Below are 14,776 nucleotides of genomic sequence, written 5' to 3' on the forward strand. Positions count from 1 at the left end.
GAGAGAGAGCGCTGCCTGGTTGTGTGGCCCTGTGCCATCACAGGAGCCAGTGGAGGAGCATGCATGGGTATCCATGCAGGGGGGTAGGGGCGCCATCTCATGACACCCTGTGAGAGGACGTAGGGGAATGCAACCAGGTAGCTATCTTTTCTCTTTTTTTTTTTTTGGGTGGGGGAGCTTTAAAGATATGATGCATAAAGATCCTGGTATTAAACATCAGTGGTTGATTGGGTGTGGAATTGGCTGACCCTGATACCAGTACTTGATTAATACAATAGTGGTGAGTAGGATCGGGTGGAAATTGGATTGGTTCCCAGATCGGCCGATCTGACCTGATTCTCCATTAGAACCTGCAACTTGATTTATTTCTAACATCCGAACTTCAAACTGTAAGATTTCCTATTAGGTGGGCTAGCATATTCAAAGATTTGTTTCCAAAACCGGTTTAGTGGTGTTGACTAAAGATGGAGTAAACAGAAAGAATCCAATATTATTGGTAAGTGATCTCTATGGAGATATTGGATTCTATTAACACACCTTAATGGTATGAAATATTTATTACTATGTGTGGACCTAAGGTATTGTTTCCTTAATGGGGAGGAAACCCTAATTTTATTGCAGGGTTGGTCCCTACCCTCACCCCTATATATAGTTATCACTGACCCATTAAGTGAAGCTAACAATCAAAAGCAAAAGGGAAAGAGGGTAGACCAGACCAACATTGATCGTGTTGTACGAGGAGCATACAAGAAGACATTGAGGAGTTCTTATTCTTCAACCATGGATTCAGGTATGCCTAAAACATGTATTTTGTAGTGTTTGTCGTGAATGCTTATCAATCTTCATGAATCGTTCCGTATTTATTTTCTTTCAGTTCTGACAGCCGCAGATGTCACCGTCGAGAGCTTCTGTATGGATACATGCGGAAGCCATGGTTCCCAAGGCAAGAAATCGAAGTTCGCTTACATCTGGGTTGGTAACTCAGAGACTCAGTGCCCGAGTCAATGTGCTTGGCCCTTCCACCAGCCCACCTATGGTCCTCAGAACCCACCATTGGTCTCCCCAAACAATGATGTGGGCATGGATGGAATGGTTATGAATCTGGCTAGTCTCTTGGCTGGAACTGCTACTAACCCTTTTGAGAATGGTTTCTATCAAGGCCCGGCTGAGGCACCATTGGAGGCAGCTTCAGCTTGCCCTGGTATCTATGGAAAGGGGGCTTACCCTGGTTATCCAGGGGATCTGTTGGTGGATCCAACTACTGGTGCTAGCTACAATGCCAACGGTGCAAATGGAAGGAAGTACTTGCTTCCAGCTCTGTTTGATCCTTCCACATCCTCATGCTCTACACTTGTCTAAGAATTAGGGAGAAGAACCAGAAAGTTGTATATAGATATCATACAAGCAAGTATGGTTATAGGTTTTTAGATTTATGTGTGATGTAATTCGTTGATTCATTAATTTATTCATTCTATTATTTTTTGGATAAACAGAGTCTTTGCTGGTGACATCGATGAATAATGAGAATGGTAGCAAGTTATTACTCTACTCTATTTGAAACCAAGGTTGATCAGTAGTTTATAGAATTTTTTTTTTCTAATATATACACACCTGTTTTATGAACTTTTGGGGATTAAAAATCGGTTGTAATTGGATAATCTTAACCTTTCGATGAACAAATTGTTTCTAAAAAATTCTTTTAATGTTGGAAGGAAAAATATGATACCATAAACAAAGAAGAGTAGAGATTAAAAATCATAAAATTGAATGGAGACAATTATTTTGTTTAGTCAATTGTGATAGTTGGTTTATAGATATTAATAATTTTGCATATGAATTTGGAAAACAGTGTAAACATTTCTCTCCTCTATTCATTTGTCAAATTTTAAGCCATATCATGGTATACTGGTTGGTATACAGAGCTTACCATATTGTAAACATTGAAAAATGATTGAAAACTAAAGGATTTGATAGTACATGTTTGACAACTAAAAATACAAGCAAATCAACTCTGCTATAGAAGGTGAACCATTCCATACCCATTTGATGTCCCGTGGCCTTCCGTGGCCTTGGTACTCTGTAGTGGTGTTCTATCTTTTGAAATCAGCTCACCAATTGAAGAAGCCCCCAATCAGATATCTTTATAGAATTTGATATTGTCATCGTTGCCCGCAATACAACGTTCATTGAAGAAACAAAGGACCAGGCCTTTTTTATTCCAACCCAAATAAAAGAAGAGAAATATCCTAACCTGAAATCTCCATTGCTGGTAAAAAAAAAAACCGACCTCTCATAAAAGATGCATAAATCAAGTCTTCCATCTTAATAATCCAACACATCTTAGCAAGCAGTGCAAGATTAACATCCCTAGGTTTACAAATATCTAAACCACTTTTGCCTTTTGGTCTGAATATAAAATTCTTCATTCCCTCCCCATAAAAGTGATCAGTGATGAAGGCCATAAGTAAATTGAGAAATTGTGAAGAGAATATCTGTGACCACAAACTTTACCAACTCCACCCTTCCCATCATATAAAGATGCTTTCCCTCCCCCCCCCCCCCCAACCCAACCCAACCCAACCCAACCCAACCCAACCCAACCCAACCCCGGGCTTCGCCTTAAATTTTTATCACCAATTGAAGAAGTTCTTGCAGAAGCTAGACTAAACTAGGCTAGGCTGGCCTCACTGGCTAGTTCTACCTTGGTCCGATGGTGTAGGACTAGCTCTTCAGCAACCCTTATAGGTTTTGACACAATTGGACATTCGTAGCACCTTAAGGTGGGAGCATTGGTCTTCAAATATTTCGGCTATGTGAACCGATCAAGCATGCATCATTCCCCCTTGTGAGAAAGTTTCCGTCTCTGGATTTAAATCATCGTTATCATCATTTATGTCGCCCATATAGGGTGACAAATGCCGAATATTGAAAACATCATGTATCTTCATGTGAGGTGGAAGCTTGAGCGTATACAATATAATTAAACATTCCTCTTCGAAAGCAGTCTATCTTTCAGGTAACAAGGTCAAATTTCTAATTTCAAGGTCTCCAAAAATTTTAAAACAATCCTGGTCAAATGAGTATGCACTAAATTTAAAATTTTCTTATGCTTATATTTGTATATGTATTAGTTTTGGTATATCAAATTTCAATGATATTTCTATTAGTTTTGTATATAAATTCATATGTTATACAATATATTTAAATGAAAATATATTTGTAATACCCTACTTCTTAAACCTGGTCTGATTACACGGTTGACCCAGTTTAACCATGCAGGACCCGAACCAGAGAGGGTTACGACGGGTTCCTTATGGACCATGATAGCAAGGGTAACTTTGAACCCCGGTTGGCCGGACAAGTCCAACTCAGTGCCAGAAGAGACGGGTGTACCCAAGCCGTGTACATGCACATATCATAAGGCCATGTACAGATAAAGCAGGTACGTAGCTGTATCTTAAGGCGCATATGTATATTACATCTTATGTGAACCGGAGAGGGTTATGACAGGTTCCTTGTGGACCATGATGGCGAGGGTAACTTTGAACACCGGTTGGCTGGACAAGTCCGAGTCAGTGCCAGAGGAGACGGGTGTGCCCAAGCCTTTTACATGCACATATCATAAGGCCATGTATGGATAAAGCAGGTATGTAGCCATATCTTAAGGCGCATATGTATATTACATCTTATGTCAAGAGTGAGATTCGTGCCGAGAGTCGAATTTTGTCAAAATCCCACTTGTTGGCCAAGTTTTGGTCCTCAGGTGGGCGGTCACAGGTGGACGCATCCACCCACCTGAGTGACCCACCCATGAGGTTACAAGATGTTTTAAAAAGTATAAATAACTATCATTATTTTTTTCCTTTTTGTCATTTATGACACTCGGGCGTTTGGTGAGAAGAGTAAAGAGGAGAGAGAAAAGAAGGGAAAGAAGAGGAAAAGGGAAGGAAGAGGAAGAAGAAATGGATTTCAGCGGCGCCGAGGTTTGATCTTCCCATTCCGACGTCGGAAGAGTGATCTCCAATACGAGATCTACGTTTAGAAGTGAGCAAAGGTTGGGTTCCTTAAACTTTCACCATACCCAAATGAAACCCTTGATTTGGGTAGAGTTTCTTGAGGTCTCGTAAATCCCCCTTGAGATGATGAATCTAAGGTTTAATAGATGGTTTTTGTGTTGATTTTGAAGGATTTGAAGAAGTGCTTTCACAGTTGGAGGAGTATTGGTGATTTGAAGTGATTTTGGGTCTTTGAACGAGTTCTTAAGCAAAGAAGGTAAGATGGCTTCTATTCCTTAAATCTAACCTAGATCTAGGTTAGAACCATCTTATGATACCTTGAATTTATGGAGAATGGGTTTGGAAAAGCCCCATTTAATTCTCCAAAGGTTGGGGAAAGTTTGGGAAAAAATGGCATTTTCCCGCCAAGACCGATGGGTCAAATGGCCCGCCTGAGGGCACCCGCCTGAGAGGGCAGGCCCTCGGGGCCAACCGACAGGCCCAACCGGTGGGCCGACCGGTGGGCCAACCTACCCGCCTGTCCTAGCAGGGCCCTCGGGGCCAACCGATGGGCCCATCCAGCGGGTCGACCTACCCGCCGATCATGACCGGTGGGTCTGACTGGTGGGTTAAGACAGGTGGGCTGTCCGACCCACCCGAGAGACTCCCAACATGATTTCTCCGTCCGAACGGACCCAAAACGGACGTGCGACCTTCTGTTGGGATTCTACACATGATTTTATCACCAAATCTTGTTAGTTTTGACCCTAAAGTGGTGAAAAGCTAACCTCATTCACTCATGATAGGTTCACCAAATTTTACGCTTCTCGCACCGGATCTCACCCGTACTAAGCGTGAGTCTTTGTACCCTACAGGTAAGTGGGGAGAGGACATTTGGCCTTATGTTAAGGCTTGTTTGGCATTCATTTAATTGTATCTAGACTAGTCATGTCATCATGCGAATTATGTGTAACTTAGCCATCCTCATATTATTATGACTTGTGTGTTGTGTTTATTTTATTAATGTCAAATGATGATGTGAATATATGATGAATGATGACATCATTGTGCATAATGCATTAGTAGACTAGATGCCGTAGTCGGCTTGGAAACGAGTGCATTGGTGGCCCGTGGAAAGGGACGCGGAGGCACTATCCAATCGTACTATGTCATATAGGAGCATGCGGTGTAGGATTATCATCTTCCCGTGCTACGACCCTTCTCAACAGGGGTTGAGGTGTTAGGTTACCATTTGGGGAGAAGCAGTGGTTGCGGTTGTCGGGTCACTGTGGCGGTTAGACATACGCCCGGCTGGTCATTAGGACAATCAGCAACCCCGATGGTATATTCAAGAGGGTCAATCGTACTGCTTTTAAATTGCTGGAGTCAGCACCTTTATTTTCTGTCATTTACTTTTATGTTGAGAGCCGGTGGTCGGCATGTTTTACTTTTCCGAATACTCACGGTGGGCCTTCTCTGATAGCCCTATGAGCGTATCGCGGGATGGAGTTCGCGGCTCGTACCCGGAGTATACACGCACTGTGGTTGTAGTAGCGCTAAACCAAGGACTTAGTAATGTTTTTTAGGTGGAAGTGATTCAAAATGAATTGCATAGCATATAGTGCATATGGTTGTGATTTGTTGTGTGGACTGTTGTGTGGTCCTTCTTTTCACTTACTGAGTTAGTGAGCTCATCCCACGTGTGCACCCCATTTAGGCAATTTTGCAGGTCATCAACCTGAAGAGCAAGGGTCGAACCTCACATTTGAATTCCCTGAAGAGGATTGGTGGGTCCCTGAGGAATTAGAGCACGGCACGGATTGCTCGTGCGAGGGCTGTGCTGCGAGACCGCAGTTTTGATGCCGAGCTGAGCTTCACTTTTGATACTGAGCTAGGCTCCACTTTTGATACCGAGCTGAGCTTTACTTTTTGATACCGAGCTGAGCTCTACTTTTTATACCAAGCTGAGCTTTACTTTTTGATACCGAGCTGAGCTCTACTTTTGATACCAAGCTGAGCTGTACCCTTTGTGTTTTTAATGATCCCTTTTGTGTACTTGATATGTAAATTGTATTCTTTTGTGTAAATATCATGCCTGCGAGCCCACATGTACTTAACTATGTATTACAATTTGGGTATCAAGTATAATGGGAATATTTACAGGTAAAATAAGTCTTCCGCTGAACTGATGAACCCTTTCTTAGTTGTATGTATGCTGTGGTTGGATACTGTATCAGATGATCCTGGCAGGTTTGGGTTAACCAGTGTTAACCCGGTCACTGGCCCGGTTCTGTGTGAACTGGGTGTGACAATATTAGTTTCAAGAAAAGGGTTAGGAACGAGTTGTTGCTTCCGATGCTTGAAAAGTTTAAAGCCCATATGGTTAGATGGAAGGGTAAGCTTTATCAATAATAGGGAGGGTGGACCTTTTGCGATTGATGATTAACATTCCTATCCTTTTTTTTTTTTTCCTGTATAATGGTAGTCGTCATCTATGGTAAAACGAATGGAGTAATGGGTATGGTATTTCTTTTGGAAGAGTATGTTAGAATATTTCTATGTGGACTTATATTAATTGGATTTTTTGTGCTTCAATAAAACCTGACTAGTTATTTAGTCTAATTAAGTGAGACATACGGGCTTTAATTATTTTAATATGGGCTCACTAGTGTGAGCTTTAGTTAATCATTAGACTTGTGATGAGTGAATCCATTGGGAAACTTTATAAATAGAGAGTTAGGTCCCTCCTCTAACCCTAATCTTATTCACAACGTACATTCTGGAGAGAGACAGAGAAGAAGAAAGAGACCACTACAAAAAAATAGTCTTTAGCAGCGGTTTTTTCCCGCCACTAAAGCCATATATACCGCCCCTATTGCCTTTAGGGGTGTTTTTTAAATTCCTGGATAACCGTCACTAAATATGTTCCACATACATTTCAATAAACCCCTTTGTGCAAATTTAGACAACACATTCCATCATAGCCCCCCACCCAACTAAAAATAAAAAATGAATAAACAAGAAATAAGACAACAGAGGAAATTATGAATCATTTCAACATATTGTTCAACAACTCAACTATGTACAACATCAAAGCAAAGACATGCATTTTTCCTAACATGTCAATTGCAAATCACTGTAAAGGTTGTGGGTCTCATTCTTCTCTCTTACTCGGATGATGCCCCCATTTTTTACGTCATAAGTCCTTAGAAGAGTAGCAACTCACCACAATTATGTCAACCTGAACAATATAGCAGAGTTTAAGATTTCATCGTCAACCAATAGAAAAAATGAGTCAAAGAAAATAAAGAACTTTCCAATTTGATATTAAGGATAAGTGGTAGTAAGAAGCAAGAGTCTAGTTTACATTGACAATAATCCCACATGAATCTACTTCAGAATCTATCTTTCTTCATCTACTTCTTTTTTCTATTTGTAATTATATCCATTTATCATAATGTTCAAGAGTTCAACATTATTTCTGATTTTTATCTAATTTATCTGTTCTCTGTTTTTTCTTTCTTTCACTCCCTTTAATTCCCTGATAAACATCTAGTCTTGGGCTTGTCCTGCAGTTCAAAATCATATGCTTATTTAATTAAAATGAGCTGATTATGGTTGATCAAGCTTGGTAATAATAATTACATTTCACCTACAAATAGAAAAACAAATGAAAATAGAAGCTTGACAGCACAAAGCTAAATTACAATACATTTCACCTACAAAGAAAAGAAGAGATTCCAATAAAAATGATAATTCTAAGGATATTTGGAATACCTTTACATTCGTGGACAGCCCCTTCTAATGAGTTGGAGTTTCTAAAAAAACATAAGAGAAGAAGTGTGACTGTCCCTCGACTCCCTCACATGTGCGCGTACATCCTCTTGCAAGAGCTGTCCGAGAGAGAAAATAGGAGAGATTAGAAGGAAAGAGAAAGTGTAGTGCAATAAGAGAGAGACAGAGAGAGAGGAAAAGAAGGATATTTACAAGGAGGATCAGAATTGAACAGAACATAGATATTTCTTTCCACAACTTCTCTCATGGAATCATCTAAATATGGATACCACCAAGCGAAACATCTGTTCACTATATTCATCTCACTCCCTAATGCACAAAGTATGTATTAGAACATGCATCAATTGCATCAATAACTAGACACATCCCACTACACTGTTAACATACATATCACAGGGGTCAGATACACAAACTATGTTTTGACATTCAACTCCATTCAGAGCCCTACTAGTTGTGTACATTCATTATTTATCTAGTTTAAGAAGTTAATTTAAGAAGCACTCAGATGGTACAGTATGAGAGTATTCCATACTGCTATGTCAATTTTGAGTGAAACACATGCATAGGTAACTAGACTTGGATAATAAGCAGGTTGAGTGGAGCACATGCATAGGTCCATGAGTAGTTAAAATAGAAGAACAAGACTAATAGGATACATTGCAACACAACCAAGGAGATCAATTATTTATCAATAAAGTATATAATGGATATTAACCAAATCTAGAGCAATGGAAAGAATCAATCATTATTGTACATTTTAGTTCCATGAGTACTGATGCGTTAAAAATTGACCGGATGACCTTCCCTGCAATTCCTGGTGCTCCAGCCGACCTACACAGAAGGGATGACAAGGGAGAGCCGGGTTGACCCGACGGAAAACTTTTTGATGCCTAAGTCAGATCTTTCCACAGCAGATGCTTAAGAGAGCTTTTCCAATAAAGGAAGAAGTGAGTGATCGATCCCCTATGATGGAGGCTTACCTTAGTATTTATAGGCTGCTGATGGAGGGAGAGTGTGGCTCTGTGATTCTGGGAATATTCTGGGTTTCAGAGAATATTCTAGGAATATTCCCCATTGATCTCGAAGGTGCAAGACGTGAGAGGGGTGGACGTCTCTAATGACGTGTAGTGGATAGAGTCCTGCCCCCGTGATCAGTGATTACGTTCCTTGAATGTAAAAGTGGACAAGAGCACGTTTCTGGGTGCCTTACTTGACTGTACCGAGCCGAGGTGACAAGTTGGTCTAGCCGAGGTGTCTGATAGCACGGCCTGATGGAGGGCTGAGGTGGCAGCACGGCGTGGTGGAGGGTCGAGGTGGCAGCACGTCCTGATGGAGGGCCGAGGTGGCAGCATGGCCTGATGAGATACCGAGGTAGAAGCACGGCCTGTTGGAGGGCCGAGGTGCAGCATTGGTCAGGACCGGTCCTTGCCCATGCCATGGTTGGGAAGAAATACTCTCATCAAGTACTTAGCCCAAAAAAAAGTTCCATGAGTAAAGGACAAATTGAATACATTGCAAAAGACTTTTAGAGAAAAGAAATGATAACAATTTCCTAGAGATCCATTTTATGTATATTTCCTCCAAAAACATATCAGCTTGAATAACTAGTTGATATCTATGGACACAATAAATCAAATAGAAATTTGCATTAGCAAACAATAGTTTCAACAAATATGATGTATTCAACAGGTGTGATTGTTAGATCAAATACCAAGAAATACGAAAATAAATAGACAATAGATCCACACAACACAGAGATTTAACGAGGTTCACACACTAGTGTGGTGTGCTACTTCCTCGGGCAAAGAAGAAATTGTTTCACTATGCAGAAGAGAGATTACACCCAAGCAGCGGCGAGAAAACTCACCCTGAAACCCTAACTCGTTAAACCCCCAAAATACAATGAATTTTCAATAAGACAATAGTACATTATATATAATCCAAGTCACGGGTCGACCCATTGGGTCGCAGTCGATCCGGTAGAACCATACTGCCGGGACCTAAACCCAAAACCCATCACTGATCTCAGAAAACTTCCCATTTGAGTTACCACCAAAATATGTTGAATCGAGAATACTTCAAAACGGTGATGGAAAGGTTTTGAGACAAACTAAACAGTGATGGAAAGGGAAATGGAACACTTAATGAAGTGGAAAGTGGAAAGCATACATTCGGTCAACTGTAGAATAAAATCTTTACATATTCAAGAGCATATAAATGCATTGCCCTTATATATATATATGATAACGGTTAATGTTGATTTCCACGATTATTACAAAAAGAGTGGGATTCATTGACTTCACATTCCCCATATATGGGGTCAATATCTGCAGAAGAAAATGAAGCCATAGAATATAAAGTGCAGAAGTAAAATTGAAGTCATAGAATATGTAAGTAAAATTCAGTGATTTTAAAGTTGGAAATGAAGTGGGAAGAAATAAATAAAGGGTTTTTTGTTCCGACTTCTATTGGGTTAGAATCAAACTCTCCTATGTATAGTAAATCAAAATGCAAAGTACAGGTACAGAGTCGATTGTTACCTTCGATTGAAAGGGTACAGATCGATTTGAAGGAAAACCCCCTTGTTAAGGCTAAGATCCTAATACCCCAGAGTTTGGGATCGAAAGAAGGAGATTTGAGAGATATCGAACTCTCTTTGGTTGCGCCAGTGCTAATGGTAGAACAGGGTAGAATATCTAGAAAAAAAAATGGTAAAAAAGAACAAGAAGAAAGTAAGAAGGAAGAAAACATGTGGTTTTGTATTCTGCCCCTTATGAAGGAAAACCCCCTTCTCCACATTCTCCTTGTATTTCTGCTTTGTGGATTCACCATCCGTGGAACCCACCACTACTTCTTTTACTCCTTCCATCGTCTTCTTAGCAGTTCGACTCACCGACGCTTCCTTGGTTACCCTGCTTGAACTCTTCCACAGTTGACCTCCATCTCTCTCTGATCACATTCCCATTGCACTTTTTGCTTTCTCTATATTTCTGAAACGATTTTCTGGCTGGAGTGGAGCACAAAAGAGGAGAAGGTGAAGATAGGGGGTCAGGGTTTCGCAGTAGAAGGAGAGGAGAGCGGGATTGAAAGAAGCGCGAGTCAAGAGAAATAGCGGGAATACTTCTCTTGATCCCATTATGCTACTTCCAATTTAAAAACGAAAAACTCTAATTATGGAGGCGGAAAACAAGCGCCACTGTTGCATACCTCTAGGGGCAGAACATAAAACCATTCCAAATAGCATACTTGGTCTCTTATATTTTAAGGGCGAGTGGTAGCAGGACGTACGTATTGCAATCTTATTTTCACTTTCTTTTAATATTAGTCGTCCATTTAAGTTTAGATTAATCTAAACCATCTATTAGTTTTTTATATTGTAATCGATTCTTAGTTTTTAGGGTGGAGAGATGACGAATGTGGTTACTTAACTTGTCTAATATTTTTTTATATAAATAAATAAATAAATAATAAAAATCCAATATAAGCGGACTCCTCCTTAGATTTTGTTAGGAAATCTCAATTCTCTCTCTCTCTCTCTCTCTCTCTCTCTCAAAATAGGATGAGATAAGAAAAAAATCAACATAATTATTTTCAGGCACTGAACATATGAGAGACTTGGCCACACATATCCAAAAACCATGTTTACATATTAATCATCAAGGAAGGGATTTGGATAGTAAAGCTTGCAGATATGGCAAAAGACAAATTTGAATTTATAAAGTAAACAAAGCTATTGAATATCTAGGATTTTATTATTACTTATTGGGTAGATATTATTAACCTATAAGAATTTACCATGGATGCAAATCTTCATTGAAATTGGTAAACAAAACTTCAACTAGACTGGAGAGCAGTGAAAAATGAAGAAGAAAGAAGAAACAACCTTGAAGAATAAGCAAGGAGAGAGAGAAAGAGAGGATCGAGATTTCTAAGCGGAATGAAAGGAGGAGTCCACTTATATTGAAATTTTTATTATTTATTTATTTAAATATTAATAATATTAAACAGAGTTGTAAACAGTTACAACTCTGTTAGTAGGATTAACATATTTAACACGTGTTAATCATATCACTTACGTGAACATTGACCGAGTTCCGAACGTTCTGCATTCCTATTTTTCTGCACTTACCGCGACCATTTTGCCATAAAATTGATAAAGAAATGGTTTTGTAATCCTCATCCATAAATTTAAAAAATAAATAAATAAATAAAATTGATAAATTCTGATTTAGCGAGACACGGTCTCTAGTTTATATAGTAGCATGTTTGTTTCCCCACCCACAACTCTCCCCGATGTGGGACAAAAGCCCGTCTCACTTTCACCCATAAACAAGGACCTCCTTCCCCTTCCCGTGCTCGGTTGGGTAGTTTTCATTTTGCAAAGAAACAAAATCAACCTTTAAAACCGATCAAGTGAACAACTACGTTAAACTACCCCCATTACCATCAAAACAAAGTTGAACTACCCCCATTACTTCCAAAACAATGACCATAATTCTAGGGCTCTCCCTGTTGGGGAGGACCCTAGAGACTTTCTAAATAGGCTAGACGGCACCGATAATATATTTGAAAATGTGAAGAAAAAATTTTCAGACTACAATTGTAGGGCTTTACCCGTTAGGGAGACCCTTCCAGAAATTCTCAATGGCCTAGGCGGTACCCAGGCCAATGAGGGGGTTTGGAAATAGTTTTCAACCAGCAATTGACGCGCCTCGGTTAATACCTCACTAGCTGCGTCATTGCCCCAAGCGCAAAGATGGTTTGGTTCTGTGGAACCCTTCACAATTTATAGCTCACTAGCCTTACTACTCTTCCCTTTCTTTCCGATGTGGGATTATTCTCTAATTCGAATTTTTTCGAACTTCTCCGAAATATGGTTTTCAATAACCATTAGATTGGAACCATTAAGGATCAATAGTCAGGATTCATTCCATCTATATACTCCCCCTTTGAGTCCAAACTATTCTTTTGAACTTCCGTGACGATGGATGATGGTAACGGCAGCTTCTTCCTTTCCCTCCTTCTGCTTCGTTTCAAGGCTTTTAAAGCAGAAGCACGTCGATCTGAAATTTTTGGTCTTGCTGCCCAACTTCGTCATTACCAGAAGATCCCTTTGTTCCACCCCTTCCGCTACGTGCTTCCCACGATTCCCAAATCCAACGTCGGTTGTTCCGCGGCTACTTCCTGCTGTAAGCCCTTCTTCGATCTCCCATTGCCAGATAATTCATTCCTGGAAAATCAAATCAGGAAATTATGGCGATCTTGGGTTTTTCGGTGATCGATTGGTGGTGGCTTATGCAAAATTCGGTCGTCTGGACTATGCTCTGAACTTGTTTGAAGAAATACCGCACAAGGATTTGGTGTCATGGAATTCCATGATTTCGGTGTTTTCACAGAGAGGGAGCTTGAGAGATAACCTTGATATCTTACGTCGGATGAGATCAGAGGCGGGTTTGGTGCCCAATGTGGTGACACTCATCTCTGTCCTCCCAGCTTGTGCCGCTGCCCAAGCTTTAGACGCTGGCGAATTCATCCATGGTTACGCTGTGAAATTGGGTTTTTGGTCAGAGACCAAGGTTGTGAACTCTCTCATTAACATGTATGGGAAATGCGGTTCTGTCCATGCAGCTTGTCGTTTGTTTCAGGCAATGCCTTCGAAGACTTTAGTATCATGGAATACGATGGTTATGATTCATGCCCAAAATGGATTTGTGGAGGGTGCAATTGATCTTTTCAATTCGATGAGAAGAGCTAGCATCAAGCCTGATCGAGTTACTGTTGTGGCCTTGCTTCAATCTTGTGCAGATTTAGCGGCAGAGAGAACAGCAAAGGCCATCCATGGCTGCATTATGACTTCTGGGTTCAATTCAGATGTGGCCATCACTACCGCTCTTATAATTGCATACGCAAAATCAGGGAAATTGGATGTTTCTCATGATGTTTTCCATGAGCTAAAAACCCCAGATATGATAGCTTGGACCGCCATGCTTGCAGGCTATGCAACACATGGTCATGGAAAAGAAGCAATCACCATCTTCAATCTCATGATTAAGGAAGGATTGAAGCCCGATCATGTGACCTTCACACACGTCTTGAGTGCTTGTAGTCACTCTGGCCTAGTCTCAGAGGGCAAGAAATATTTTGAGGCTATGTCCAATGTTTATGGAGTGGAGCCAAGGGTTGATCATTATTCATGCATGGTCGATCTACTGGGTCGCTCTGGGCTTCTGGAGGAAGCTTGTGAGCTAATTCAGAGTATGCCCATCAACCCAAATGCTGCTGTTTGGGGGGCATTGCTGGGTGCCTGTAGGATCCACAATAACATTGAACTTGGGAAAGAAGTTGCAGAGAGGCTATTTGAAATTGATCCATTAGACCCCAGAAACTATATCATCTTATCAAACATGTATTCTGCGGCAGGTTTATGGACAGATGCCTCTAGGGTCCGGGCTCTGATGAAGGACAAAGGACTCAAAAAAAGCCCTGCATGCAGCTTCATTGAACACGGAAACAAAATCCACCGCTTTGTTGTGGATGATTGTTCTCACCCAGAGTCTGAAAAGATACATGCTAGGTTAGAAGAACTTATTGAGAAGATATGTCAAATTGGTTTTGTTCCTAAGACAGAATTAGTTTTACATGATGTTGATGAGGAGGTGAAGGAGGGTATGATCAACAAACATAGTGAGAAGCTGGCAATTGCATTTGGGCTTCTGGTGAAGAGTGAGGGAATGCCTATCATGATAACCAATAACCTTCGAATCTGTGGGGATTGTCACAGTGCTGCGAAGTTCATGTCATTGATAGAGAAGTGTGTAATTGTCATTCGAGATTCAAAGCGATTCCACCATTTCGCTGATGGATTCTGCTCATGTGGAGATTATTGGTAATTCTCATTCTGTTTTGTTGAGCTGATTATTTACAAATGACAAATATAATTTTGTTTAACAAACTACAATCTCCAATCTCTTTCCATCCAAACCCCC

At 40.4% G+C, this 14,776-nt stretch overlaps 2 protein-coding genes and 1 non-coding gene across 3 annotated transcripts; 2 read left to right on the plus strand and 1 right to left on the minus strand.

Annotated features, from left to right (window-relative positions):
• Nucleotides 1-828: 828 nt before the first annotated feature.
• On the plus strand, nt 829-1,490 carry LOC122074295 (protein PHOSPHATE-INDUCED 1-like). Its single transcript, XM_042639129.1, has one exon. It carries the CDS (start codon nt 829-831, stop codon nt 1,357-1,359), a length of 531 nt encoding a protein of 176 aa, XP_042495063.1. The 3' UTR covers nt 1,360-1,490.
• Nucleotides 1,491-12,395: 10,905 nt separating this feature from the next.
• LOC122075002 lies at nt 12,396-12,548 on the minus strand. Its single transcript, XR_006139143.1, has one exon. It is a non-coding gene; the product is annotated as a U4 spliceosomal RNA (small nuclear RNA).
• On the plus strand, nt 12,397-14,738 carry LOC122073388 (pentatricopeptide repeat-containing protein At5g40410, mitochondrial). Its single transcript, XM_042637969.1, has one exon. The coding sequence runs from the start codon at nt 12,779-12,781 to the stop codon at nt 14,678-14,680; it is 1,902 nt and encodes a 633-aa protein (XP_042493903.1). The 5' UTR covers nt 12,397-12,778; the 3' UTR covers nt 14,681-14,738.
• Nucleotides 14,739-14,776: the final 38 nt, after the last annotated feature.

The sequence above is a fragment of the Macadamia integrifolia genome, chromosome 3 (assembly GCF_013358625.1).
Source record: "Macadamia integrifolia cultivar HAES 741 chromosome 3, SCU_Mint_v3, whole genome shotgun sequence".
NCBI classification, from domain to species: Eukaryota; Viridiplantae; Streptophyta; class Magnoliopsida; order Proteales; family Proteaceae; genus Macadamia; species Macadamia integrifolia.

What these genes read in the sequence shown, in the direction of transcription:
- LOC122074295 (XM_042639129.1), top strand. Translation starts at nt 829, where the DNA reads ATGCTTATCAATCTTCATGAATCGTTCCGTATTTATTTTCTTTCAGTT.
- LOC122073388 (XM_042637969.1), top strand. Translation starts at nt 12,779, where the DNA reads ATGATGGTAACGGCAGCTTCTTCCTTTCCCTCCTTCTGCTTCGTTTCA.